The sequence below is a fragment of the Phasianus colchicus genome, chromosome 1, assembly GCF_987193195.1.
Source record: "Phasianus colchicus chromosome 1, bPhaCol1.hap1.1, whole genome shotgun sequence".
Taxonomy (NCBI): Eukaryota; Metazoa; Chordata; class Aves; order Galliformes; family Phasianidae; genus Phasianus; species Phasianus colchicus.
In genome coordinates, this window is record NC_143436.1 from 146,105,969 (window position 1) to 146,132,656 (window position 26,688).

Sequence of the window (26,688 nt, forward strand, 5' to 3'; positions counted from 1 at the left end):
TAAAATATCGACTTCCCTCCTTTTTATAATCCCCTTTTAAATACTGGAAGGCTGCAATGAGGTCTCCTCACAGCTGTCTCCTCTCCAGGCTGAACAAGCCCAGCTCCCTCAGCCTGTCTTCACAGGAGAGGTCCTCCAGCCCTCTGGTCACCTTTGTGGCCCTCCTCTGGACCCGTTCCAAAAGCTCCACATCCCCTGTAGTGGAGCCCCAGGCCTGGACACAGTACTCCAGATGGGGCCTCATGAGGGCAAAGTAGAGAGGGACAATCACTTCCCTGTCCCTGCTGGCCACCCCTCTTCTGATGGAGCCCAGGATACCACTGGCCTTCCAAGCTGCATGAGCACACTGCTGGCTCATGTTCAGTTTTTCACCCACTAGAACCCCCAAGTCCTTCTCCACAGGGCTACTCTCAAGGAGCTTTTCTCCCATTCTGTGTATGTATCTGGAGTTACTCCAGATACATACCCTGTACTTTGCTATGTTGAACCTCACGAGGTTCACATGGGCCCATCTTTCAAGTTTTTGAGGTCCCTCTGATGTTCACTTCCTTCTAATGTGTCAACCGTACCACTGAGCTTGGTGTCACTGGCAAAACTGCTGAGTGGGTGCACTTGCACCCTTCAACGATGTCATTGATAATATGTTGAAGAGAAAATACTGGCTTCCACACTTTCCCAGTACTACCTGTTGCTATCCTGCCTTCCTTTCCAGCTAATCTCAGGCATATTCCGAGAGTTTTCCATTTCATGTCTTGTAATATTTCATTTTTTAAAAATCTCTGGGTCAAAACTAACAAGGCAGAGCAGTAAAACCAAACAAGACATTTCACACTCTGCGCACGGTGAAGTAGATCAGCCTGTTTCATCACTGATTTTTTTCTGATTTGTGTGGGAAGACAAGAAAGCATGCCCCAAGACAAGTGTGTCCAAGTTTACTCTTCAGCTGGCCACCTCACACTCCACATACTCAGAAAGCAGCTGTGAAACCTGCTTCAAAGTAGATGACTTTAGACAATTGTCAAACGTTGAGCTGCATTATGTTCTGTGCTGTTGTCATTCAAGTGGTCAGTCATCACTGGCCATGGTTAAAAGAGGTTCTTCTCAAACATGACAGATGCATCAAGAAAATCATTCTTTGTGGTGGGAAGCATAACTCTCACTACAGTGCTGTACAACCCAACAGCAATAGTTCATGAAGTGATACAGACTGGCCACTAGAGGGGGATTTAATTTTGCCAATAGTTACACACGTAGTTGGAGTCACAGAATATTGATTTGGGTTCTTATCTCTAAAAAAGATTCTGGTGATTAAGGCTATGAAAGACTTCTTTGACAGTGTGAGTAACTGCCAAAAACTAAGACTGACCTAGGAGTCTAGTCTTGATCTATTAACATTTCATACAATATCAAGGAAGCATTTGGTAAGAAAAACAGTGGTATGCAAGAAAATAAGCAGCGCATTCACTACGCTCTCATTCTAGTGCCTTTAAAGCTAGAGCAAAATCCTACCAAGATAAAACTGCTGGTTTTATGTCCGGCTCATTTGAGAGAGTAAATACTGAACGTTCCATAAAATCTAGCATGCTCACAAGCTTTTCAAGACACAGTCTTCACCTTCTACCCACAAGAAGCCAAGGAAGAGTTTTCCTCTCCTGCTGCACTGACGCTTTCATATTCTGCCCCAAACCCCTGGACTGTAAAATCCATCAACTCTGTCGGGCATCCCAGTCCCCCTGCATCAATGGCTGAGCCACAGCAGTGCTGGGTTCCTGGGAGCAGGTCAGTTTCCAGAAGAGTAGAGAGGAGACACCATCCTGAAAATGGGTTGTCTCTGAGAGAGTGGTGAGGGACTGGAATGGGCTACCCAGGGGGGTGGTGGGGTAACTATGCCTGAAGGTGTCCAAGAAATGTGTAGATGTAGTACCAAGAAACATGGTTTATTGGGCAATATTGGTGGTAGATGGAGAGTTGGACTAGATGATCTTAGAGGTCTTTTCCAGTCTTAATGATTGTATTCTATTCTACGATCCTTCCTAGTATTCTCTTTCTATCGTTTCTCAATCTATCTCCAGGTAAATGGGCTGGAACTGGACAGTTTGTGGAGAAACGTGGCTCTGTAATGTGTCCTGAGAGCATTATGGGGATTATTTTTTACATCACCAGGAGTTACTTTTCATCTTCTTTTTGGAATATGATCACTAACCCTGATGCCACTTTCTTTTTTTTAAATGACTCTGCTTTTATTTAAGACCATGTTGCTAGAAAGTATTATGTTAACGTGGTATTCACAGTGGCATATGAAAATAACAGTGTTACCTTTGTAAAAAGCAGTCACAAAGAGAATATTGGTTTTGGACAGAAACATGCTCTTAACAACCAGTAAGGTCATGTATTATGTTGTTAAATGACCATTTAAAAATACTGTAAATCACATGCAAATCTAACAGTTTGCTGAATAGTTGCCTATAGCTACATTTCAATATATAAATAAAAAAATGCCTTCTTGCTTACCAGGAAAAACATACGTTGCTGTAAACCTTTTCCAGACAACTTACTAAGACTGCCCAGTCTAATGAACTCCTGTAGGAAGGAAATACAAAACAAATAGGCTTTTTATTTTTTTATTTTTTTTTTAACAAAAATGATTATGATTTGTTAATATGCAAAATTAAACATTGATGAACAAATCAATGTCAGCAGCATAAAAAGAGGGAAATGGATCTGGCAGCACGTGTTATCCTAGTACAGCCTATGTGAAGTTATACAGTGCATTCAGATCAAATAGTTAAATAATGTTTAGGGATGAAAGTACAGAAAGAATAGCTCAATCCGAATTTTCAAAGGTCTGGGATTACCTGGGTTTGTTGTGAACTATAATGTAACCCACCTTCCCACAGATCTGAAAGCCATCAAAACATCATTTTTCTGTCACTCCCTCCAGCCAAGAGATTTATATTTATTTATTACAGTCTTCAGAGGGTTGTTTTACTCCTATTGTGCATGTAAAAGGCAGATAAAGCACCAGAATCGCCTGCAGCTTAGCAACAAACTGGCTGTTGAAGATTAATCTATTCAGAGAGATGCTCCTTAGCCTTAAGGTTGCTCAGATGTGTCCAGTCTATCTTAAGTGAAGGTTACTTTAAGTAGAGGTGCCTACAGAAGGTTTTTCCTTCTGTCATGGTAAGCTCATGGTGCCAGAGAGACCACTGGAAGCCTTTGCTGACCACCAAAGTATGCTAAACAGTCACTATATTGTATTACCTAATGGTCACCAACGGGCTCAGCTTCACCATAGTCAAGCACTGCACGAACTCACAGAAGAGCTGTGGGTCATTGCCATCTGCAAGCAGAACTGACTGTGGGATGCTTTACCACCCAGCACAGGAACCAGGATGGCAGCAACAGGCTGGGGCACTGTAAGGACAATGGCTCCCTGAAGCCGTGTTGAGGACAGCTGATCACTGGCCTGGCAAGCATTTCTCCTCAGAGACGTGGCATGGGGCCTCCTCTGGGCAGCACAGCCAATGGCAGCAGTGGCCCTGCAGCACTGCATCCAGTCTGGCCCAGCAGCACAAAGCCTGGAGAGCAGTAACCCATGGGCATCTGCCAGAGCCTGCTAGCCAGAATACCTGTGTGCAGCTCCCTTAAATATAAAAATTCTTACATGAACACAAGCACAGGTGTGTCAGGAGCAGCCTCTTGTATAACCCCACAGTAGCACGAGGCAAGGAAATGGCACTGTGAGCAGACCCCAGGCCACAGGGTGCCTTAAAGCACTGCTGTATTTGCAATTCAACACAAAACTCATCTGTTTTTTCCATCTATTTCACAAAATGCATGAGGGGCAAGAACAGACTAGCAATGCATTTTCAGTTGCTGCAAGTCCTGTTTCTGTGTATTACAGAGGGGAGTGGGGAGAAAAACACTTTGACAACAGACAACTCTCAAGCTTGAATGCACAGATATCTGTGCACAGATAAGCAGAAAAGGCTACAAATCCTGCAGAGGGCCACTTATACTGAAATAAGCCTCTGTTTTTAAAAAAGTACAGCAGGAAGAATGGAAGCGACGTCTGTATTTTTATAACACAATTAAAAGTGTTTACTTAAGGCAACACTGTCTCAAAAATCATTGCCTAACATTACATGTAGACTAAAGAGACTGCTTGTCCTCAGGGTCATGAGTTTCAGAGCCAGGCATCGTGACCAGGCTGAAGGTCCTCCAGCACAAATGTCTTGCTTCTCTTTAATCTGCTATGCTTTAGCACTGATGACTGGGGGGGGGGAGGGAAGAGAGAGAGGAAAAAAGGGCAGAAAGAAATGAGGAAATGCTCAAGCTCTGAATTCTGTGATAAATATTACATTTTCACTGCCTCCTGTAATAGACATTTGGAATTGCCTACAGCCATCCAAATCTATATATAAGATAACCTAATAAAATCTGTAAAAAGATAATAAAGATGATAGCTTCTTCCTGCTTTGAAGGCTGCTGTTTTCTACGGTATTATTATGTTTACATACAACAGTTTTTGGTGAGAGAAAAATGTTCATATGAGGAAAGGCAGTTTGACAGATGCTCCTAAGAACCAGATTTCTAAAATACATCTAATGCTTTGAAATGGTACCACACCTCAATCACCATTCTGCTACTTACCCTTCCTGGGATCACCAGATTGTCAATGCCTATCAAGTCTTTCTTGAGTTCATGCAGCTTCTGGAAGTTCTCCATCTTTATCATATTGCCGTGGAGCTGAGCCACCATTTCAGTAATCTCAGCCAACGCAGCTAGATAAACAAAACCATAAAATGCTTTTTATAGATTTCCAAAAAATATTCAGAAAGAAAGACTCTCTGCAGAAAGCAACTCGTGAGCACCACTCGTCCTTGGGATACCCTTTTCCTTCACAGTGTAAACCTATTCAGGCAGACTAAAAACCTTACAAACTCTGGGCATCATCTTGTTGAGGGTGGAGAGTTGTACAGTAAAGAGACAGACCATTTCTGCATCTGAAAGCTTGCCCTACTTTAGCTACAGCAACTTTGTAGGGATACTCAAGTCAATTTATAGCACCAGTGAAGAGGTTCTACTATCTAACTAACTTAGGAAATTGGGCACAAAATCACTTCATCACTTTATCTTTTCCGGGGGATCAGCTCACAGACTGGTTCCCAGTGTCATCATGTACATGAGCACAACCTGGATACATCCAAATGGATAGGCTATTTTTAAATAAATATTTAAAGAAAGAAAAGGGAAAAAAAGTCTCTGTATCATTGACAAGGCATTTGGGGTTGCTGCCTCTACCCATGCTGGTTTCTCCCTCTTCTGTCCTGGGAGAAGTCACAGAATCATGAGTTCAATTTCCAAGATCAGAAATGAGCCAATTATGACAATGCTTATAAAACAAGTGTGGGTCCCAGCAGACCGAACTTTTCAAACCCCATTTTAAGCAGATGTTTTCCAGATTTCAGTATTTTGATGATTGTTATGGTTACTTTCCAGATCTCCATATATATATATATATATATATATATATATATGTAGATTGGCATGAACGTGTCCTACAATAGTTAACCCTGGAAACATGGAATAATCCAGTATCATTTCAGTACATGATGACCTCTATAGTCTTTGGAAGTAAAGACCTTCACTCCTTGAGCTCTTTCAGGCAGGCAGGCTACATTTAGGCAAGCATTTTTGTCACACAGACTTCTGTGGCAGTTCTTATTACCACAGGTCAAGTTACCTCCTTATTTTGTGCACTGCCTACATGGCTCTCAATGCACAGCAGCCAAGGGAATACAGCCAACCAGCTCAACTAACACCGTGTGGCTGGGAGCAGCCACATTGAACACAGTCCCCTGCCCACATCCTGCACTGAGTGGCAACCATGCAGGTAACAGTTATCTTCAAATGGAGATAGTATACAGTGGGATGGGATACCAGCATATAGAAAGAGGAAAGCAAAAAAAAAAAAAAAAAAAGCAGTGACCTCAGACTACAGGAGGAAAATTTATTCACACTTAGAAAAAACACCACCATCAAAAAAACCACCCCAGTACGTTTGCAGCTTTGAGATCCTGAAACAAATCATGGAAGTGGTAATAGAACAAAGCGTCTATCTGGAAAAATAATATTCTCCTTACAACTGTGTTAAGACATAACAACAAGCAGCCACATGAGGTCAGATCAAGGGTTCACCTGGGCCAATATTCTCTGTTACCAGCGGATATCTAGGGAAAGCTGAGAATAAAATTAGCACATCTGGCATGTCCTCCATGTTCTCTCCCAACTATTTTCAGCTCGAGGGACTTCCTGAACTGCATGTCATTTCTGAATGCTTAATAACCCCCAGCAGATTTCTCTTCCAAGTGTTTGTCCACAGTGTGCTATAACGTGTATACAAGAGCAACTCTAATCCTACTGTTTCTGGTCTTCTGAGTGATTGATTTCGCAACTCAATCCTGTTTTAATTAGGCTGTAAGAAAAAAAAAATTGTTTGTACATGCACCTCTAACATTTCCCAGCTCTGGGAATTGATGTCTTTTGCCTTGCTTACCTCTTGAATCCCTGAAATCTGGGTGGTTTGGCGGGTAGTGTTTGCAAAGTCTCTCCATTATCTGCTTGTAGTGCATGAGTCTGTGTAAAGGTCTGAGCAGGAAGGTATTGAGAGGCAAGTAGCAAACTTTCTGTAGCTCGAAGTCCCTGCAAAAGGTCTCCAGCTTGCGAGAGTTCTTGATTCCATTCTCCAACTCAGTTAAAATCTCATCGTGCTTCCACAGGTGAATTGTCAGTTGCTTAATAGGCACAAAGAAAGAATAAGCATATGGTAGAGCTATTAGCAAACACTGAGCTGTGACTCACAACCATTCACTCCAAACCTATACCAGAAAAAAATCTAGCTATCATAGCCATTGGGATTTTGCAAGCAAAATTACTGTGCAACACAGTGGCTCTGATATGCACCTGAAAAGAAGAAATGTCACGACTAGCGTGAAGTACATCTCTCACCCCCTCTGCATTCCCCTTAAGACAATGTACACGAATGAACAAAGCTAACTGTCTCGCATCAATGTGAAATCCAAAGGCAAAGAGATGACATGAACACAGCTCATAGAAGCACGAGCAACAGGGAGAGAGACAGCATGGATACAGTAGCAGAAAACAAAATTAGATTTCATAGAGGACACAGGTATTTAGGTGCAGCATCTCTCTGGTGCCTTTGGAAAACTGAGATGCAGGCAACTGGATCTCTAGTTTCTGTTCCCCTATTATTAATGAGAAATTGCACCTCCTGGGATTCTGAATAAAATATACAGGAGATGCCAACAGAAATGGCTAAGTTAGAATGCTCCATCCTTGGCTTACATCCTCTACTGCTTAGTGCAGTTCATAACATGATCTCACTGGCAATGGTAGTTATGCATCAGTGAGTGACTGAAGTTTGCAAGGAATACACAGTTCCACTTAGGTTACAGTACCACAGACTCTGCTGGATCCCATCTAAAACAATTTAGCAGTTTTTTGGTTTTTTTTTTTTTTCTAAACAACTACCACAGTGGTTTTGTTTGTGTTTTGCGAAAGTTAAATAGATTCTTCAGGCAGCACAGAGCTTCTCTGGGCAGCTAGATAAGGTTTTCCAACACTTGGTAGAATATTATCCAGCAATAAAACAAAATTAAATGGGTGTACTGAACGAACTTCAGAAAACAGTTTGGTTTAATCTAAAGCTCCTCATTTTCGACACATTTCCAATCAACTCCCTCTCCCTTTGATATGTGATATCTTTCCCAGAAATATCATACCTCTGCAGGCAAGCTGCTTCCCCCATACACTCTGTATTCACCTTACAAAGACACTGCAGATCCTTGGGACAACGTCAGAGGCTGCCCATTAGTATTTGTTCCTGATTTTCCTCCTATGCTAATTAAACAAGGATTGTCAGTTTTCAGGTGTTTTAACAGGACTCATGACAAAGATGTAGAGTTTTAACTAACTGTATCGCTTTCTAGGCAGTTCCTCTGGGTTTTGCCCCTTTACTCCACATATCTGTGCTTATCAGCAATAGTTCTCACAGCAAATGGAACAAAATCTTCTAATGGGAAAGAGAAAAAAGTGAAAGTGAAAGCAAGCCAGCGGGTCTATATTATGTTGTATAGCATCCTTAGACCAGTTGCAGAAGGACCAGATCAGACAACCAAGGACAACATTTAATACTACAAGGTACTGAAAGCAGGAGGACAATCTGTCAAAAGCTTCCTGAGATTCCAAAAGCTGTTTGTACAAAGGTGTGGCCCTCTTGAGAGGAGGGGTGAGGTGTAGGAAAGCCTCCTGTGTTTCTTCTGAGGCATCTGAATTGTGCCTTGATGGGAAAAAGCTGTTCCTACTTTATTGACGACAAAGCCGTCTGTGTGTCAGGGGCTGTAAATCAGGATTTCTGTGTTCCCTTTTTTTCCACTCGTTCTGTAATGGCTTCCATGTCACTTAACCTCTCTGCACATCCATCCGTCCTTCTTAACATCAAGCTACATTTACATATACTGCTCACACACGTACTTTGGCTTTCAGCTTTAAAGAACTGAGAATTAATTATTCTCATTCATTCAAAGATCTTTCATGTCACTTGGTGCTGTGGAGCACAAGTAGAAGTTCTCAAAATCAAACCAGCACCCAGGTTAAGGTCACTGCTCCTGCAATACTTTAATACTTTTATTTGCATACTCAAGCGGGAACAGTTGGCTTCTGAAGATCCTCTTCAGACATACAAATTCTGATGTGTTACTTGCAAGAATAAAGAACTGGAAATTATGTGCTCCTCAACTTCTGTGTTTATTGTTCCAGTAATTAAAAGGAGCTTATAAACAGGAGGGAAATCAACCTTTTACATGGCTAGATAGTGATAATACAAGGGAGAATGGTTTTAAACTGAATGAGCGGAGATTTAGGTTAGATGTCAGGAGGAAATTTTTCATTCAGAGGGCAGTGAGGCACTGGCACAGGCTGCCCAGAGAAACTGCAAGTGCCCCATCCCTGGAGATGCTCAAGGCCTGGTTCGATGGGACCCTGATCTAGTGCTTGATTGTGTGGTTGGTAACCCTGCCTTTGGCAGGGGCTTGGAACTAGATGATCTTTGAGGTCCCTTCCAGCCCAAGCCATACTGTGATTCTGATTGTTCCTAAATTTGGAGAGGGAGTTGAGGGAAAGGACTGAGAAGTTTAGTCAGCTTGCAATTCTGCAATCCCAATGCTCCCCAAACACATGATACTTCATCGAAGGAAACTTGTATAGCATAAGCTTTGATTACAACTGGCAAAACCCAGCACAGCAGGCAACATCACACGAAAATGAAATGCAGGCTCATTCTAATCCATGTGAAAGCTTAATAGTTATGAGATCATTCCTACCTTCATGCTCTGAATGTTCTTTAGCATAACATCCCCGATTCTTTGGTGACCTCCTTTAATGTGAGCATTAGAGCGGCCTTCCCTGTCAGCAACAGAAAGAGCACACAGGTTAGTCAAGCAATATAACCACTTGTATAATCACTTACAGGCACAGAAAGGAACCCGGCAGCTCATTTCTTTCTGGCCTTAGCCCTGTGCTCAGCAGCACGTGAAGTGTTTTCCAAACAGGACTCCTGCTGCCAGCAGGCCTGGCAGCAGCATGGCCATCACTTCACAGGATCAGACTTCTAAAGACAATTGCCAAGGTTTTCAAATATATTAAAATAATATTAAATATTTTAAATAAATGCCTCAAGAAGAAGGAAGGCGTCATGACACATGGGCTTGCAGCAGAAGGACACCACTGTTAAGAACACCGAAAACAAGAAGATCGCACAGTGAAATCTCCCTGCTTTGTGTAAGGGACAACGGGACAAAACAATCTACCCAGCACCTGGGTTTGACTCATGAGCATTACATGCTGGCAGGGAATTAATGTTCAGTATGTCACTTTCGGTATTAGAACTGCAAACCACTCCCTCCCAGCTGTGCCTGGGTGGGTGCTGCCTCTGGGAGAAGCTCAGCTCCTGAAAAAGACATTTCTGCTCCAAACCCATGTGTGAGACAGGCAGGGATGCCCACACACTGAATGGATCCAAACACATCTTTGAGAGAACACAGGAGGAAAAAGCATGAGTATAAGAACCAAACTGTTCCAATTATGTTAGATTTTCCAAAGGAAACCAGTAGGGGGGGAGAGGGGGAAGGGTAAGGGGAGAACCACTGCATCCTTCCCTTTCCAACTGCTAATACTGCTTCCAAGTTTCCTGCATGGTGGCTCTTTTTCACGCTGTCCTTAATGTTTTAAATCCAGTGTAGTTCCCACATCTGCACTGGGAGATTGATCTGCAGGCAGGGCAACTGCAATTCAGCCAAAGCAATGCACTACCATGGGGGAAAGCAGGAATACAAGCAACTTTCCAATGAACCCAGGAATAACAGGACCTCTTTTTTGTGTTATTGCTGGTGGATATATTGGCTTTCCCCAATTTCTGGTTCTATGTGTGCAATGAAGGAACAAAAGGAAAACCAGATGGTGAAACACTGCATTTCTCAGTGTTCCAACATTAACTAGAGAGGTCCCACACTCACCAAATTGTAGAAGATACTGCTGTTGTTAGGAACATACTGCTCACTGGTAAGACACTTAAAAAAAACCTATACAACATGTATATTTTAAATCTTTACCTTATTCCATGAGTATATTCTGATACATATTTTGTTTTGTAAAGATCCATGGTGGATAACCTCTCTGTGAGCCCTCCTAACCAGGAAATGCAGAAGGCATGGTTCGAGGATTCTGTGTGGTAACATTCCCCACTTTGTCCTCTCATAGACAAAGGGACTCAGCTGATAAACAAGGGATTGCTCCATGTTCATCTAAACAATATCCAGTTTCATCATCTGTCTTTAATTATGTCCTATTGTGTTAAGCCCCTCAGGCACTCACACGCATACGTAAACAAGAAAAACACAGTTCTCTACAGGACTTTTTATGTTTTTCTGAAACCAAAGGTTATGCTGGGGTAGGAAGTTGGGTTGTGTTAGTGGTGACTGTAAGTAGCATTTCCAGTTCTGCTGAAACACTATGTTAAAATAAACACTGCCATAGTCAAAACGCTCTTAAATTATCTACCACGCAAAGAACAACAGAGGTTTGTATGGGTGTTACAAGATTACCGTTTCTGAATTCTTTGAGGACAAAAGTCTGGTCTATAGAAAATTGCTGTTCTGATCTCAAGGCTGCACATTAGCTGGTTAGAACACTCCTTGCCAATTCCATATCCACCAGCCAACTGCTCAAAGGCTGACCCCAATCCTACCAAAGTCACAGCGAATGCGTCCTCCAACTTTGTGAACTCAGCTTATATTTAGTGCAGTTGTTCCTTGAGCAGTCCTTATTTCCTAAAAGCTGGCCCTCTGGCCTCTCTTCAGCTCAGCCAGCACTGACTGCTTGCACAGCATCTCATCACATCAGCCACACGCATGGCTTCAGGAACATTCCCTGCCGTTAGCTTTCGCCCAATGCTTCTTTTTTTCTAACACTATGGGCTTTCACCTTGCTCAGCATCTTGCCAGAGAGACAAAAAGGGAGGCAACAGCCTTTCCCCAGCTACTGACTAATCATACCAGAGAAGTAATCTGTGCTGCAGGCAGACAAGTACTTCTGGAAGAAGTAAAAGTCTAAGAAAATCTAGAAACTTGATGAGCAGGGCTGAGTTTTCCAATTAATTTTCTAGCTTATCAGTGCACATCACTGAAAAATGAATTAAGGGAAATCTCAGGTCAGGCCACGCTACCCTCAGTCCTGCAGGATGGCCAACAGAAGGAACAAAAGTTTGGTGATGGTGCGAAGGCAAAGAAAGAAGCAAAGGCATCTCATCTCATTACAGATTTCTTTCCAGGTCAACATAACGATTTAAATTGCAGCCCTTTAACTGCAGCAAAAAAATTTAATTGCAGCAAATTATATTTGCAGTGCATGACCTCCTGCTACAGGCTTAGGAACAGCATAGCCTCCTGGATAGTAGAGCTCATCTTTAAGCACTTAGATGCTTCAGGCCTTCCAAGAGTACTACTAACTAAAGTTCTATCATTAAGCCATATCTTTAACATTCACCATTAAAGCTGGTTTTTATACTAGCTCAGTTGTTGGCACTTGAGCATGTAAGAAGGCAGATAAGGACTGCAGCTTTATTTATATAAACTGTTTATCAGGCTGTTTTTCCAGACCACACGCACTACCTCCCTAACAAAAACAGGTTAATAAATCAGCATTTAGCTCATCTGTCTGACACCTCTCTGAGTGCTTTTTATTACAGGTTTTCAAACTGGCTCCCAAGAATCCTGATTGAGCCCTTTTCTTTCATATGCTAAGATCTAAGAGCTTTCTTGCAAATTACCAGCCACATATTTCTCAGCCACATCTGGTAGAACCCAGCAGCAGCTTTCCTCAGAAGTGCCTTTGAACAGGAACTCAAATTACTAGCTTCCCTGTGAGAAGATGAATCCGCCTACATTTCTTGAAAGCACGTTAGGCTTTTTCTTTCCAGCACATGGATAAGACCCCAAACACCAATTCACACTTCCTGCTTCATAGGGCAGATGTGGCTATTCTGGCTTGTCCTGGCACTGCTTTCTGTAGAGCCTAGAAGTCAACCAAGGGAGAAATTCATGGTTTTCCAGTTGCCACATTCTGTCAGAATTAACAGAAATCATTTGGAAACCTTCAATACAAACATTTGAATGGGTGTAGGAAGACGAGCTCAACTTTTTGGCAGAAAAATACTGCGTGTCGCCCAAATGACTGGGCCCTTAAACAGCTTACATAAATGAAGGAGTGAAGTCCAAATGACTGCTCAGAGTCCGATGGCCAGATGCTAATGGAGCACGTCATGCTGCACTGTCCACACCTCTTCCTCCTCAACATAAAACCTCCAGGCCCCAGACAATAGGAGCCAGCTTTAAGACATTGAGATACTCCTCTTGTACAGAGAAGCAAAAAAGGTTGGGAACTCCTTTGATGGAAAATATCGACCAGACCATGGTATTGTTGATCTGGTGATGCTACACAGTAAAAGCACTGGGAATCTGCTCAGCACCATAGCCAGAATGAAACTCTGGCTGCAAAAAATGCAGCAAAATTCCAATTTTCTGCAGTTGGCTATTGGTGTCAGCATCAGTTCACACCTTGTTAAAAACGTCCTCACTGGGATCTTCTGCTCTTAGTATGAAAAATGGGTGAGTTGTACAAAAAATAAATAAATATCAGTCCTGCCAGAGTCCATAACTGGATCAAAAGAATACCAGCCCTGAAGATACTCAGTAGCAGATTCAAACGGCTCAGAAGTTATCCAGCAAGCCAGAAATGCTTTTAGTAATATACATAACTTGAGCTTCTTTGAGCCAAATACTAAAACATCTATTGATGCTTAAATAAATTAAAAGCACGGAGTTATCTAACAACTGTTATGAGCAATCTTTCCTTGGCCTTAGTCCCTTCACAGCCTTTTTACAGAGCATCAGTTTCAATGTGACCTAAGGTATGAGCAGGGACAGCTTTCTGCACAGAGCTTCCAACATACAGCACAGAGGCTTGGAGGACACTCTTGACAAGCAAAACAATGCCCAAACTGCACTGCCTATACACAGCATCCTAGGAGCTCTGATAGCACACCTGAGGAGTGGGGGCTTCTGGGAGCTTGATAAAGTTTCTTACACTTTTATCCAAAGATCCTTTATTTCTGATGAACGCAGAGCATGTTCGTGTCTCACCTTCCTTCCCCAGTCCCTGGTAAAAGAGCTGATGCAGATAAACCAGATATAAATGAGCTGGCTTGTATCCTGCAGTGGTGTCATGGAGCTCAGTGGCAGCCAGACTCACAAGGATCTGCATACCTGCTTTAGAAGCTGGTCAGTGCTGTGTTGAAACCACTGGCTTCAAATACCCAGGACAAAAGGTACTGGGACGATCACAACAGCATGGGCATCGAGCTAAGTGACCTTGACCACACTGCTGGAGAAATTCCTTACTGTGTTGCTATTTTACACACTGAGAGAGAGCTAATTTTTGTCACTCACCATTTAATTAAACAGTAATCTCTGCAGGATAAGAGTTTATTGCTTGCAATTTATTTCAGTGTCCGTGGCATATAATAACACCAACACCTCCAAAACAACACCTGCCACCTAGTCTGCATCCCCCCACAATTTCACATATTCAAATCTTCCAGAACTTTAAAAAGCAAACATTTACACTAGGTAAACCCAAGCTGTCAGCTGCCAGCTGGGTCCAGATCGGGAGCAGTAACGTGACTGCTCTTCTGTCAAAAGCATCAGAGCAGCTGACAGAGAATTCACAGTGGCCCTACACTGATCACAGAAGGATGTGCAATAGCTGATCTGCCAAAGTCAGATTGAGGTGCCCAGCTGGAGCAAAGTTACCTCATCAGAATATTTTTGAATTGCAAACCAAGTTCACAGCAGATCAGCACTTTGTATCATAGAAAAGCTATAGTTTTCATATGGCATAGGAGTCTTAAAGTGAGGCTCGCTGTTCTAAGAAACCACAGCCACAGCCAAGGATAAGTTAGAAAACAAAAGGCTAACTCAGTTCTAAAAGAAGTTAACTGAAGTGGGAGAAAAATTAAAACCACAGAAAATCAAAAAGTCTAAATATTCATTAGGAGTTTCCTCTTCCAGCTGAATTTCCCAGATACTGCATTTTCACTCCAGTGCCCATGTCTGGGGACCTCCAATGGGGCTGCAGAGTTTTGTCCCTAATATGCACAAACTAGAAAACAAGGTCTTATTTGCAGTCTTTGAACCTCTTGTGGAGTTCAAAAGAGATTTGTTTTCTACTTTCTCTATTCTCTAAACCCAATCGCCTTGGGTTAGGCAGTTATTGCAACATGATTCAATTTTGAAAAGCATCGCATCTGAGCAGGAGGTTGGCATACACCTGTAGTAACACCAGCAACCAGAGGATACAGGGAGAATCTATTTCAACATGTGCCCTAGGAATTAGCACGCATAAAGCCCACTATATGAGAATGGTCTGGCAGAAAGCAGAATTTGGCACTTTATGAACTACAGATCTTCCTTTTCTCACCATATGCCCTTCAACCCCATTTCAAGTGCTGTTAATCCTACAATGTGGGTGGAGAAACAATCACAACTTCATAGCATTTGAAAAAGTCCTCTCAGTGTATCTGCCCTAAGTATTCCTTACTGAAAAGCAATTAATGCCAGCAAATATCCTGACTCAATTAAAACAGCAGCAGCTGCCCAATGAAGAAAAGGACGTGCAGTCAGGGTTGCTATGCAGTAGGCTTATGTCAAGCATCAACCACAAAGTGACAGCTGAGGACTTCAGCTCTAAGAGGCAATATCACATTCCTTTCCCCAAAAGCACACACTAATTATGGGACTGCAAGGTGGGTTTGGAGAGTATGAGTCTGCAGTGTGCTGTGCTCTCATTCAGTGACCTTGCCCATTACAACAAGAGCTAAACTCAGGCACTCTAAGATCATGTCTTGCTTTTGCTTTGATTCATTAGTTACACGAACATTAAACTGATTGGCACTCATCCGCTCTGCCTGCAAGGTACACATTCACTGCTTTCACAGCAATTTTCCATGGTCACTTTTTCTAATTGGGTAGGAAAAGTTGGCTCCTGGGACCAAAGATAACCCACCAGAGATGTCTACACAGAAAATAACAATCCAGTCCAGACAGGTCTAATCACAGCAAGGAGAGGGCTTCTGTGTGCCGCGTCTGCTCTGACGTCACTGATTAAATGCACTGAGTTAGAGCACTGCCAGGGAAGAATTACTGAATTCACAGCTATTCCACACACTTGCCGTGTTTTTTTGCTGCTATTCTAAGGATAGATAAATTTTAAGCCCAATGTAATCTTCTGATAGCCCATTCTTCTCTGTCTGTTGTAGGGTGCACTCTGAGAGTGCCAAGTATGAGGTCCTGTGCAATAGACTGCTGCTCTCTGAAATTTCTCTCAGCTTAGCCCTAATAAACAGAAACAGGATTTGGTCCTTCACCTCCCCCTCTTTATCACTCATAAGCCTTGCTTGCAGAAGGGCAGCCATATAGGAACACTGACATTTGCAATAGAAAGCTTCATCCAACGTTACAATGTCATTTACAAATGTCTGTACCTGACTGAGACATCTGAACAATAGTTTGTCAAGTAAACATGAACAAAGCATGACTCAATATATGCAGCCTGCTAACAACCAACATCTATAGCTTCACAAATGAATCACAACAATCAAATCACAGAGAGCGAGCAAAAAAAAGGGACTGCAAGAATGCTAGGCCACATGAAATAACACTGCTAAATAACAAAAAAATAATCTTACCACAGAGCAAGTCTCTGCTCAATTTCCTTGAGAAAGCCAGTGTGAAATTTGTGCAAAGGTTCAAAGTTGGAGAATATGAGATTTTTCAGAGTCTCGGGCATGCAATCCTCTTTATTCACTGCACTCTGAAACCACTACAAACAAAAAAGAAGTACAATTACCAGGGGGGTGGCATGCAGCAGGTATGACCATCACTGTCTGCACCAAACACCTACAAACCTAACCCAGCAGGGAGCTTTCCAGCTGGCAATAGGTACATAATTCCAGCTACCCCGACACTCCCAGCTGCTGAACTGATGCTCTTATCAGCGGTCAGGCCCTGCATGGGTGAAAAAGAAATTCCCTTCCTCTTTGCCATCACTGATCAAATCTGAAAAATTCTTTTCAAGCCCAAATTGGATTTGCAAATACTGTAGGTGCAAGAGGATTTTCTCAAGAGATTACTTGGAAGTGTTCCAGTAAAACCACAAAATACACTCTGCATTTTACTTTGCTGAGAAGAAATCCCATTGACAGGAGTTAGAATAGTAAACACTTAAGTTCACAGCGCTGTACATGGACAGAGAACTGTTTTGCAAAGTGCACCAGCAGCACAGCATGTTGCACTTTCAAGACAAGATGCGGGGAACAGGAAGCAGGAGGGTCAGGCCCAACACTGTTAAACCAGAGGACTATGGAGTTTGTAGTACTGAAGAATTACAGGCCTACCAAGTCTCACGCTTCACACATGAAACTTGCTCTGCCTTTTCTAATGACACTGGCTGCTCATTCTCTCCCAGCGGCCTCGGGCCAGAGACCTGCATGGCACAGCTGATGGGTCTCATTATGAGCTAAGATCCTTTCTATGGCTCTATTCAAATTTGCCTGCTATGAGGACAAAGGGCTGGGTGGTAGTTTGATTTAAGCAGAAACTGGCAGGGAGCTATGAAGAGGTAAAACTTGCTGCTTCTGCAGCTGCTGAGTGAAATGAAAGATGAAAGCAGCACATCTGTTGTTAGGACTGCAGCAATGATCACTGTCCCACACAGCCTGGCATCTCTGCAAAGCCAGGATCAGAAGACAGAGAAGCCACAGCTATCCTGCTGGCTCTAACAACCATGCTGCTCCAGCTTACATTAGCTGTGTCTAATGTGGTGTCAGATCAACTTCATCTGCCATGTGGTATCCTGGACTAGAAGAGAAACTGGGGAGGTGTCTCTTCCTGGTTCCCCATTGGTAGCAACAAACTCTTCCCTGCAGCATGTCCTCTTCACTGCAACATTTGATGCACGAAGTGGCTATGCACCCTTAATGTACAACCTCACAGAGGTTCACACACTGGGCAATTAAACATCTGGGAAGTCTGAAACTGACAGAACTGCTGAAACACTTTCAGAGAGTTTGGACCCAGCTCCCTCTCACAGATAACTATTGTTTAAGGCCAAATCTTGCATACATTACTCTTGAAAATTAAATAGGACTGTTGTGTGTGCAAAGAAGGCACTTGTCTGAGTGATTTTAATAATCACACACTGATAAGATGCTACAAAATAGTAAGTTATTTCACAGTGAATTCTACTCACCGAAAAGTCAGAAACATTCCAATAGGTGCTCTACCACCATACTTGATGTTAAATGGAAGGCATTTAAGCCAGAAGGAAATATTAGTACGACCCCCTAGAGAGCAACTTCACTTTTAATAGAAATCATTGTAATTACTAAAAATGCCTGTGGGTTTTCAACCACAAAGCATGAGAGCAAGAAAGAATAACTGAACTGTGTTCCAAGCTCCTCAACCTGAAAGAGTTTCACAGTGTATGTTACTAACCACAGGGCAAACCCTTCACTTTCTGCTTTTTGTGTTACTTCCTCCCTAGAGTTGTACTCCTGTGCACTGCAGAGAATACCTACGGTGTAGCACATAAAAGTAGTGTGGAGCAGTTATGATGTTTAATGGAGTGGGTGAAATACTACTGCTGACTGCAGCTTCACATGTTCCATCAGCAATGCTAAAGTAAACATACCGATGTGATGACTTCAAGGTCCTTCAGGTACGTTCGTTCTGTGGTTGCTACTTCTTTAGCAATGAAGTAAGCCTTCTCAGTTGGGAATCTCTGCAAATTGCAAACACATTAGGTTTTCATCTGCTTTTATGGAGTTGCTTTCTGTAGAAAAAAGCTGCAGACAACAATCACCAAGAGAGTTACAAACTAGTGACCCTTGCTTGTGGTTGCTGTGACTCATGCTTGACTTTTCATAAGCCCTGAAGCCCTGGAAACAATTCTGCCATGCCAACACCAGAGAACAAACACCTTCTATGGGTTCTTCAGAGATTTCTTTCTCCTACAAGGTTTTCAAAGCTGATGTTCTTTTTGGCTTATTGCACACCTGTGGAGCAGGACATATTCTGGAGTTCACAAAAAAATCCTTTGCAGGTTAGACAACCATTTGAACCACATCTGACAAATGCTGCAAAAAATTAGTGCTTGATTATTATAGGTTTCACTGTCAGAGTAAGAATCTATAGCAAAATACTCAATAAAAAAATCAAATCCAGATGATTTTCTCAGTGCAGATGGACAACTTAGCAGTGGGAGAGAGGAAGGATTTTAGGGTATTCTATACATTTCAAATTTCAGAAAAAAACACAACCAAACTCTAATTTTTCTGTGTTATCCAAGAGGCAAAAGTGGTCTTGACCTCTCAGTTCTTGTTCTGTACTGCTCATGAAGCTAAAAGGAAGATCCATAAATCTTTTGCTCTGTGCTTCCTCCCTGACAATCAGCAGTGTACAGCATGCACCTGAAAGGGATGTGAGGCAAGACCATAGGGGCATTTCCCAGTTAGAATATAATGCCATGGGAACCATCATCAGCTGGTATAAACTAGAACAGTCTGTTGCTGTACCTTGGGCTGGCAGGGAAAATTGTGAGTCTATTAATAGATTCTTGGCTTTTCTTCTCAGATTTCTCTCTCATGTCTTCCATGCACATGCCGCCACTTTCACCAAAGCCAGCTGAGTTCCTACCTTTTTCCTCCTGAGATGCTCAAAGCTCAGGAAAAAAAGCAGGCAACAGAAGCACAAGCATAGCCTGCCTCTTCCTGCAGCATAGGAGGGATGAGCTAGCAGACACTGAGAATACCCTGGCTCAGAAAGAATCACTTCTGTCAAGTGAAGACAGTTTTGGATGCGATGCTCCCTTATGGTTTTGCTGCAGTGATGGGGCTGAGCCAAACACTTCCAGCTGAGCACTGCAGGCTGGAGTTCAAAGAGAGTATTTTCCACTCCCAAATGGTCCCAGTGTTGCTCCCTGAAGGGATACACTGGGTTGTATGCTTCCACACAGGCTCTACATTGACCCTTTTCTGTCTGTTACCTGGAAGTTCTCCCTCCAATACCACACTGGATCTAACTGTTTTGTTACATCAAACTACTAAATTCCTTTCCCTAAAAACAAGCCAGATTTATATAAGGGACCCTATCAAAAAAAAACCCTCTGAATTATTCTAACAGTCACCCAAAGGATTGGCCCAGATTCATCCCACCTTAGGGGCATGAAGCCCTTCTTCTTTCTGCTGCTTAAAAAGGAGCTAACTTCCTAACTCCTGTGCCTCTGTTCAGGAGGATGAATCCAGGCCTCTGAGCTCTCAGTTGCAGCTCCTCTGTGGTTCTGGCAAGACCCACTCTAAACTGGACGCTCAGCCTCAAAAGCACAGGGAGCTCTTGGATACATCATGACTGAGGGCAGCAGACACCAAATGGCCCAACTCATATTATTTATGTGGATCTATGATGAGAAAGCTGCAAGGGGTGTAGATATTAGTAGCTTTGATAACAACAGACACAATGCAACACAGAGAAGAGGGCCAAAGTCCACTGCCTTTATCTTACCTTTTTTTTGACCTCTTCCTCTTCCTCAGTCCTGATGCATGATGGGTCATTCAGCAAAGGGCTTATCAAGGGAGACGACTGCTTGGCATCAGGGCTCAAGTTTGGAGATAATGACATGTTTGCCACTGATGGTCCTCCTTGGGAATTGATGGAAAGCTCTGACAGATGAGGGCTGCCAGTCAGAGAACCTGCTAAAAAAATGGTACAACAGAAACCAGTTAGGACATGCTCACTCTCTAAAGTACAAAAAAATTACAACCTTAAGTTGCAGCATGTGGAATTACACTACAATACACAGCCACCAGGGTCCTCAAACTTGTCCAAATGGACCTGAAGTCAGAGGAGCTGAATCCACTTGCATTAATCAAGGGACTAGAGTGTTCTCTTATCTGATTAAACTGGCTTAAATTAGTGTCTGTGTAAGGAAGGCATTAGGGCATACATGACTGAGCTCCAAGGTTTACAGCTACACATCAAATTAATACCAAATTTTTCACCACTGTCACCTATTCTATTAGAGAGAATAAATAAAACAATAAGGAAATCACCCTAGGAATGCCATTCTTTCTAGTAAACTAAAAAGACTCAAATCAGTACTCCATAGGGAGCTACAGGATACAAGTTTATCTAGTGGAAGTCTAGAGAGAAAGAAACAAAGACTTTCTACAGTAGTATTTCTGCTAAGTAACACCACGTATATCTAACATGAAGGGAGAAAACTACTAGTTCCCCAATTGCTACACACAACACAAGTATGTATATTATACCTTGTAGGTCTTTCCATGCTCCTCTGATTGTTTGGGATGGAAATGCTAGCATTATATTTACATAAGAAAAGCAATATTTTTAATGCACACAGCATGACAACTTTTGATTAGCACAGGTATTAAATCTCATTTAATTTTGGATTTAAAATAGTAAAGAATCAGACAATTAGTTACACTTTCATGGATTTATATACGCTACATTAAGTATTAATGAAACGAGCATTTTGTCTTTTGGGAAGCAGTAAGACTGCCCACTGCACAAAGGAGAGTTTGCCAAAAATGCCCACTGCTCTCCCAGTCATTCCCTCCTCCAAACCTCTGAAAATCTAAGCCTGTTTTAGAAGACGGATCTTTCATGTGGAGGAACACTTACAATCTGTACAGTTTTGGCATCATACCTTAAAATCCAACAAAAAAAATAATAATTCTGTGACAAGCTCTTGATTACCACAAGACTGTCTAGGATTAAAGGTAAAACATACATTGCCATTTATACTTAAGGGCAAATACATTATACTGTCATGGGATGGGTTTTTAGCCTCTCTAAGATTATGATAGGTAAATGTTTCTGCTAGTACAACACAGGTGAGACACTCCAGTAAACAGAGGCACCAATGAATATAATTAGGCCAGTAGTAAAACCTATTTATTTTCTGAAAGAACTTAGATTTATTGCTAGAACATGAATGTTTTCCAGTTCCAAAGCAGTTCATGTTTATATATCATTCCTTTGAAAAGAGAAGGAAAAACACAATACAGTCATCAGTTTACGTAATCATGACAGTTATGTAGCCTATTATAAATCAAAGTCAAAGCAGTTATTTGTCTGATATGAAATAAAGTTCTGTATTATTACAGCTAGCAAGAAAGATTTTATCAACAGTTTCACACTAAATCAGTGTTCAGTGAAATCTGAGAAAATGCCACAGCTTGTTACACAAATGTCAATTTTATTGACTCTAGCACACAACTGTATACAGTGTTTTCAAAAGAAATGGAATTCATCAATGAGAAAGTGAAACAGATTAATAGCAAGGTTGTAAGGTTAAGAGTGCTACACTCTACATTACAAAAGACATAAGAAAAGTGATATCACCTCAAACATGGAAACAAAGAAATTCTGGCACTATGCCTGTCATATGACAGCATAATAAATGATTTGCACCTCTGTGAGAAGTTCACAGGCATTATATTCTAGAAGTTAAATAGCACCTATCTGTGATAGATAGATATAGATAAATCAACATATCTATCTACCTACTTGTAACTACATCTAACCTCAGGTGTACTGGAATTTTTATCAGTACAAGTAGAGTATTTAAAATTATAAAATATCAGACGTACAATGAATTAAAAAGACTTCCTAATCCACACTTGGAAGACACGACTTCAGAAAAGTATTATAAAAATATCAAGAAAAACTGCACCTGGTGGCTCACAGTATTGTATTGTACCCTCACTGATTACAGACTTGCACACCAATACATCACTGCCACTTGAAGAGCTATTTTGCAGCAAGGTGAAATGCTACATTCTCTTCTTTTTTTTGGTATGAAAGTGGATGCAAGCCAAGTTCAAACACCAGCACCTACAAGCAAGAAGCTAGACCCCATCAGCCCATATGCCAAACAACTGAGAACTAAAGCTAGGTGTAGGAAGGTGGCTGTGCTGAAAAAGCGCCTCAAAATGTCATTACTTCAGCACATTCTGGGGCATAATTGCAACCAACGTGGCCATAAAGATGAACACATCACATGATGTTCTGGTAAAAAGTAGGAAAACAACTTGCTATGCTGTGAGAATGAAGAAATGAAAATTGGTCTTCTCCCCACCATCACCATTCAGGACATGTGTCATACTGATGGGTCAAGGCAACGCTGCATAGTGATCTTCTCTTCTCTCTGGAGGTGAGGAACAAATAATCTACACTAACCAAATGGTCTTTTCCTCCTTGTTTCATCTGACCTCCTACCACAAAAGAGTATATCCATACATGCTCTACTCAGCAACTACATTCTGCAGAATACAAACAGAAGCAGAGGAAAGACCAATCTTATTTACATGGTACTGAAATTCCTCCCATTTTACCCACAAGAATTCCTTGACTGACAGCAAATTATTAGCGTGTCAGTTGTCAGATAAGAAATGGGATGGGTCAGCACCTTAGAGGCCTGAAAGGTCTGCAGCTGGTAACATGGAATCCTCTTTGCTCTTACTTCAAATCATTTTTATTTAGATTGAGACTTCAACTTGGGGGCCATCCGTCAAATATAATGGAGCTAGCTCTATATATACACAAACCAAAAGACAGATACAAAAGGATGTTTATCTCCAGATGGTTTGAGAACATACTAAAAGAATATCCTCGGTGGAGTCAACAGGAATTAAACAAGTGCTTAAATATTTTCCTGGGTTTAAGAATTTTGTTTTAAGACCCAGGAGGAGAGGTGCAGGCTGGCTGGCTACAATTCATCCTACCAGAAGTATTTGCTTTGCCCTAAGCTCCCATCATGCATAGATATTAAGCCAAAGGTACTGGTGTTTAGTTTGGCAACCAAGGAGACTTGGGCTAGCTGAGCTGTGCTGCTTTAAAATATATCCAGTACCAGGGGAAAAAATTGTTCATTATCACTGCTTTTCAGCTGATGAAGAAAGTCCCTCCCACAAGTCAATTCAAATTGTAGGTGTGCTAAACTGTGTGCTGCCTCTACGCTGGCAATATAGACAACATAAAATGACCGAAAATCTCAAGTTAGAGGCTTTAACCTAACAAGGGAAGGCTCATCTCTTTCTGAAGAAGATGGAGCCCAATATATCCTTCCTCCTTTATTCCCCTTTTCCTGAAAGTGATGAGTAACCAATTTATACCATCTAGCATTCTGCATCTACTTCAAATGAAATGATTCCCATCGCTACAAACTGTGCTTCAGCAGCAACGAAAAGTACAGGAGTGTGAAGATGTTTTTGTTTGTGTTCCTCTGTGCAGTACCACAAAGTGAAAAGTATTCAGTTATGGAAGTATCTTATGGAAGTAACTTATGGAAGTAATCAGTAGCCAGGACTGAAAGTGACTGAAATTCTGCTGGAAAGTTTTCTGCACAGTTACAGCCCCCATTCAAATTCAGTTGTAAGGGTTATACACTTCTCAAGGCTTATTGGGTCATTAGAAATTTAAATGTGTTAAGAGTTAGTATAGTGCCTTTTTCAATACCTGGCATGTTGCTGGATATCTGTTAGACTTATTCCATAGCTACTTAAATTGGGAAATGTGACATCCAGATCCTAACTACTCAGCTTTAAGGGCAGATGAGTTTCTTCTACACTTCAGTTTGGTAAATGAAACCTAAGCTGGTGTCCCTCTGCCCCTGCATTACTGAATGTATTACTTACAGAAGCTCCTCAATAAGAAAGCATCTGACAAATCTGCTGCTACTTCAGCCACAGTTGAGGCTAGCTTAACTTTCCACTGTCACAGTGATTGCTTACCTCTAGCTTCTCACTTAAAGTGCGGTCAGAGAAAGACACGTAATTCAAAATGACATGGGGGCAGAGAGCACCAGAAGAATGGGCAAGAGTGTTCCCATGTTTTTTGCTGATGACTGGAGTACCTTAGATTGGAGAAGAGTTTAAGAAGAGTATCCACCTGTTCTCTCCCCAGCTCCCTGGGGGACCAGTACTTCAGTCTGTCCTTCTCTTCTCCATTAAACAAAATAAGCAGGAGTGCTGGATACAGTTTGTTAGAATTAAAAAATCTTGAAAAGTAGTTACATATCAATCAGAAATTCATGTACAAACATCCCTGAATGCAGTACTTCAAAAACTGAGCAGGAATAGAAAAAAAAAGACATCTCAGAAAGAGATGCAATGTCACACAAAACCAATAACCCTGCCTGGCATGAAGGGAACATGGCAGGGTGAAGGGTTTGCTGACTTCACACCTTCAAAACTCTGCCATGTGCCCATGGCAGGAAAGGCAGTGAGAGGTCTGGGAGAATTATGTGCCTCCTCAGTGAACCAATTTCCTCAGACACAGAACAAAGCATCAGCCAGCAAATGGACAGAACAATTAAATCAGTGATAGTTTTACAGCAAAATACCAGTCAGAATGAGTAAAAGCCTTCAATACAGGTAAAACTTTAAAAAAAAAGAAAAAAAGAAAAAAAGAAAAAAAAAAGAAAATTAATTCCATGCATACACAGTTAAATGGCTTGACATGCTTATATTCTCATTAAGCTTGGTGTTGTTTTAGTAGCCAGCAATCTTCCCAGTTGGTAAAGGTCCATGCTTTACTGGTGTACTGCAGTATTAGACAGTGTGAGTGTGAAATCAGACAGTAGCTGCTGGAGGCCTACATCAGGGTATGCTCGGATCTTAAGAACAAGGAGTGAATGCTGCAGCCTGGGAAGAACACAGGGTCAGTGGGCACCAGTCCTTTGTCTGGCCTTGATCCTCCCAGACAGAAATAAGAGTGAAGAATAGAAGGATCCCCTACTGTACGCAGGGTTATGGTTAGTTTGCTTTTCTTTGTCTTTAAATTAACACAACCTGGTGCTACGATCAAACTGAAAATATTCTGATACATTCAGCCCCCATGTAAGCTTAAGCCACAGATACTGTCCATTTCAGCAAGGCATCTCCCCATGACTGCAGTGATCCTGCTTACAAGCTATGGCAGGTGAAGTTAACCATCACTAGGTGCAGCCTTCATTAAGAAATGAAAGGCAGTACAATCGTGCTCAATGGAGCTGTAATGCCCTGAAAACACGTTTTTCCCCCCTCCCTCCACTCTTCTGCATCTCAACATGAAACTCACAGCCTGAGGGTGGAGGGGTTGTTTTCTCCAGTTCTGGGATGAGGAGTGCTCTATGAGACAAGATCACTGTAATAAGAGGAATTAGGTACTCCCAATACAAATAGGTATTTCAGCAGTAAAAGGACATTGAGACAGTGCTCCAAACAATGCAAGGAACAGAAGATACACCATGCTTTGAGGATAAAGACAGAACATTGAAAAGGCTTTTTCTCCCAGAGAGGTACATGCTGACAAAACAGTGCATACAATGAAACAAAAAATGTTTCTCTTTAAACGGTATTAAACAAATGACAAAAATGAGAATGAAGTCCCCAGCATTTTCAATTTTAAAAATTAATTTTGACAATTGAGACTTACTTATTAAAAAAAAGCTATGCATGTGCACACAGAAATCAGGAAAGGGCCAAATATGTGAAACACAGCCAAGCTTACGAACTTTTGTTAGTGGATTCAGGTGAGTTTCTTAGCAGGAAAGGGGAAAAATAAGGAATGTAACTAATCAAAGGTTTGAAGTGCCTCACAGAAAAGCAACAGGCATGAGCACTAACGCTCACTGAACTAAACAAAGACCTACCTCTGATCTTGCTGTAAAAATCAAAGGCAAACTGTTTTCTTCTCAAGACAAGATATGCAGCATCTTAAAGAAAGCATCTAATCTAATTTTAACAAGCTGAGAAGCTCTCGAATTAGAAAACATTCATTTTCCTCCAGTTCTCTTTGTTCAGCCACTGACAGCTATATCATTACTGGACTCAAGAGTTAATTTCTATGAGTAAAGCTTTTAGATTTTTATGGTTCTCAGGGGCCAAAACTTTATCAAAAAATCATAAATTAAATTATACCTTAAAATGAATAA

General features: G+C 41.7%; 1 protein-coding gene across 7 annotated transcripts in view; it reads right to left on the reverse strand.

Annotated features, from left to right (window-relative positions):
* FARP1 (FERM, ARH/RhoGEF and pleckstrin domain protein 1) overlaps positions 1 to 26,688 on the reverse strand; it is a 201,537-nt gene that overhangs the window by 7,987 nt on the left and 166,862 nt on the right. For 5 of the 7 annotated variants that reach the window (XM_031610627.2, XM_090129446.1, XM_031610625.2 and 2 more), the window contains 7 exons: positions 20,253 to 20,443; positions 18,385 to 18,474; positions 16,382 to 16,515; positions 9,405 to 9,486; positions 6,560 to 6,797; positions 4,654 to 4,784; positions 2,512 to 2,580 (listed from right to left, as the gene is read on the reverse strand). In XM_031610627.2, coding sequence (XP_031466487.2) covers positions 2,512 to 2,580; positions 4,654 to 4,784; positions 6,560 to 6,797; positions 9,405 to 9,486; positions 16,382 to 16,515; positions 18,385 to 18,474; positions 20,253 to 20,443 — 935 coding nt within the window. The remainder of the gene's footprint in view (positions 1 to 2,511; positions 2,581 to 4,653; positions 4,785 to 6,559; positions 6,798 to 9,404; positions 9,487 to 16,381; positions 16,516 to 18,384; positions 18,475 to 20,252; positions 20,444 to 26,688) is intronic. The other 2 variants (XM_090129465.1, XM_031610626.2) reach the window with 1 other exon arrangement.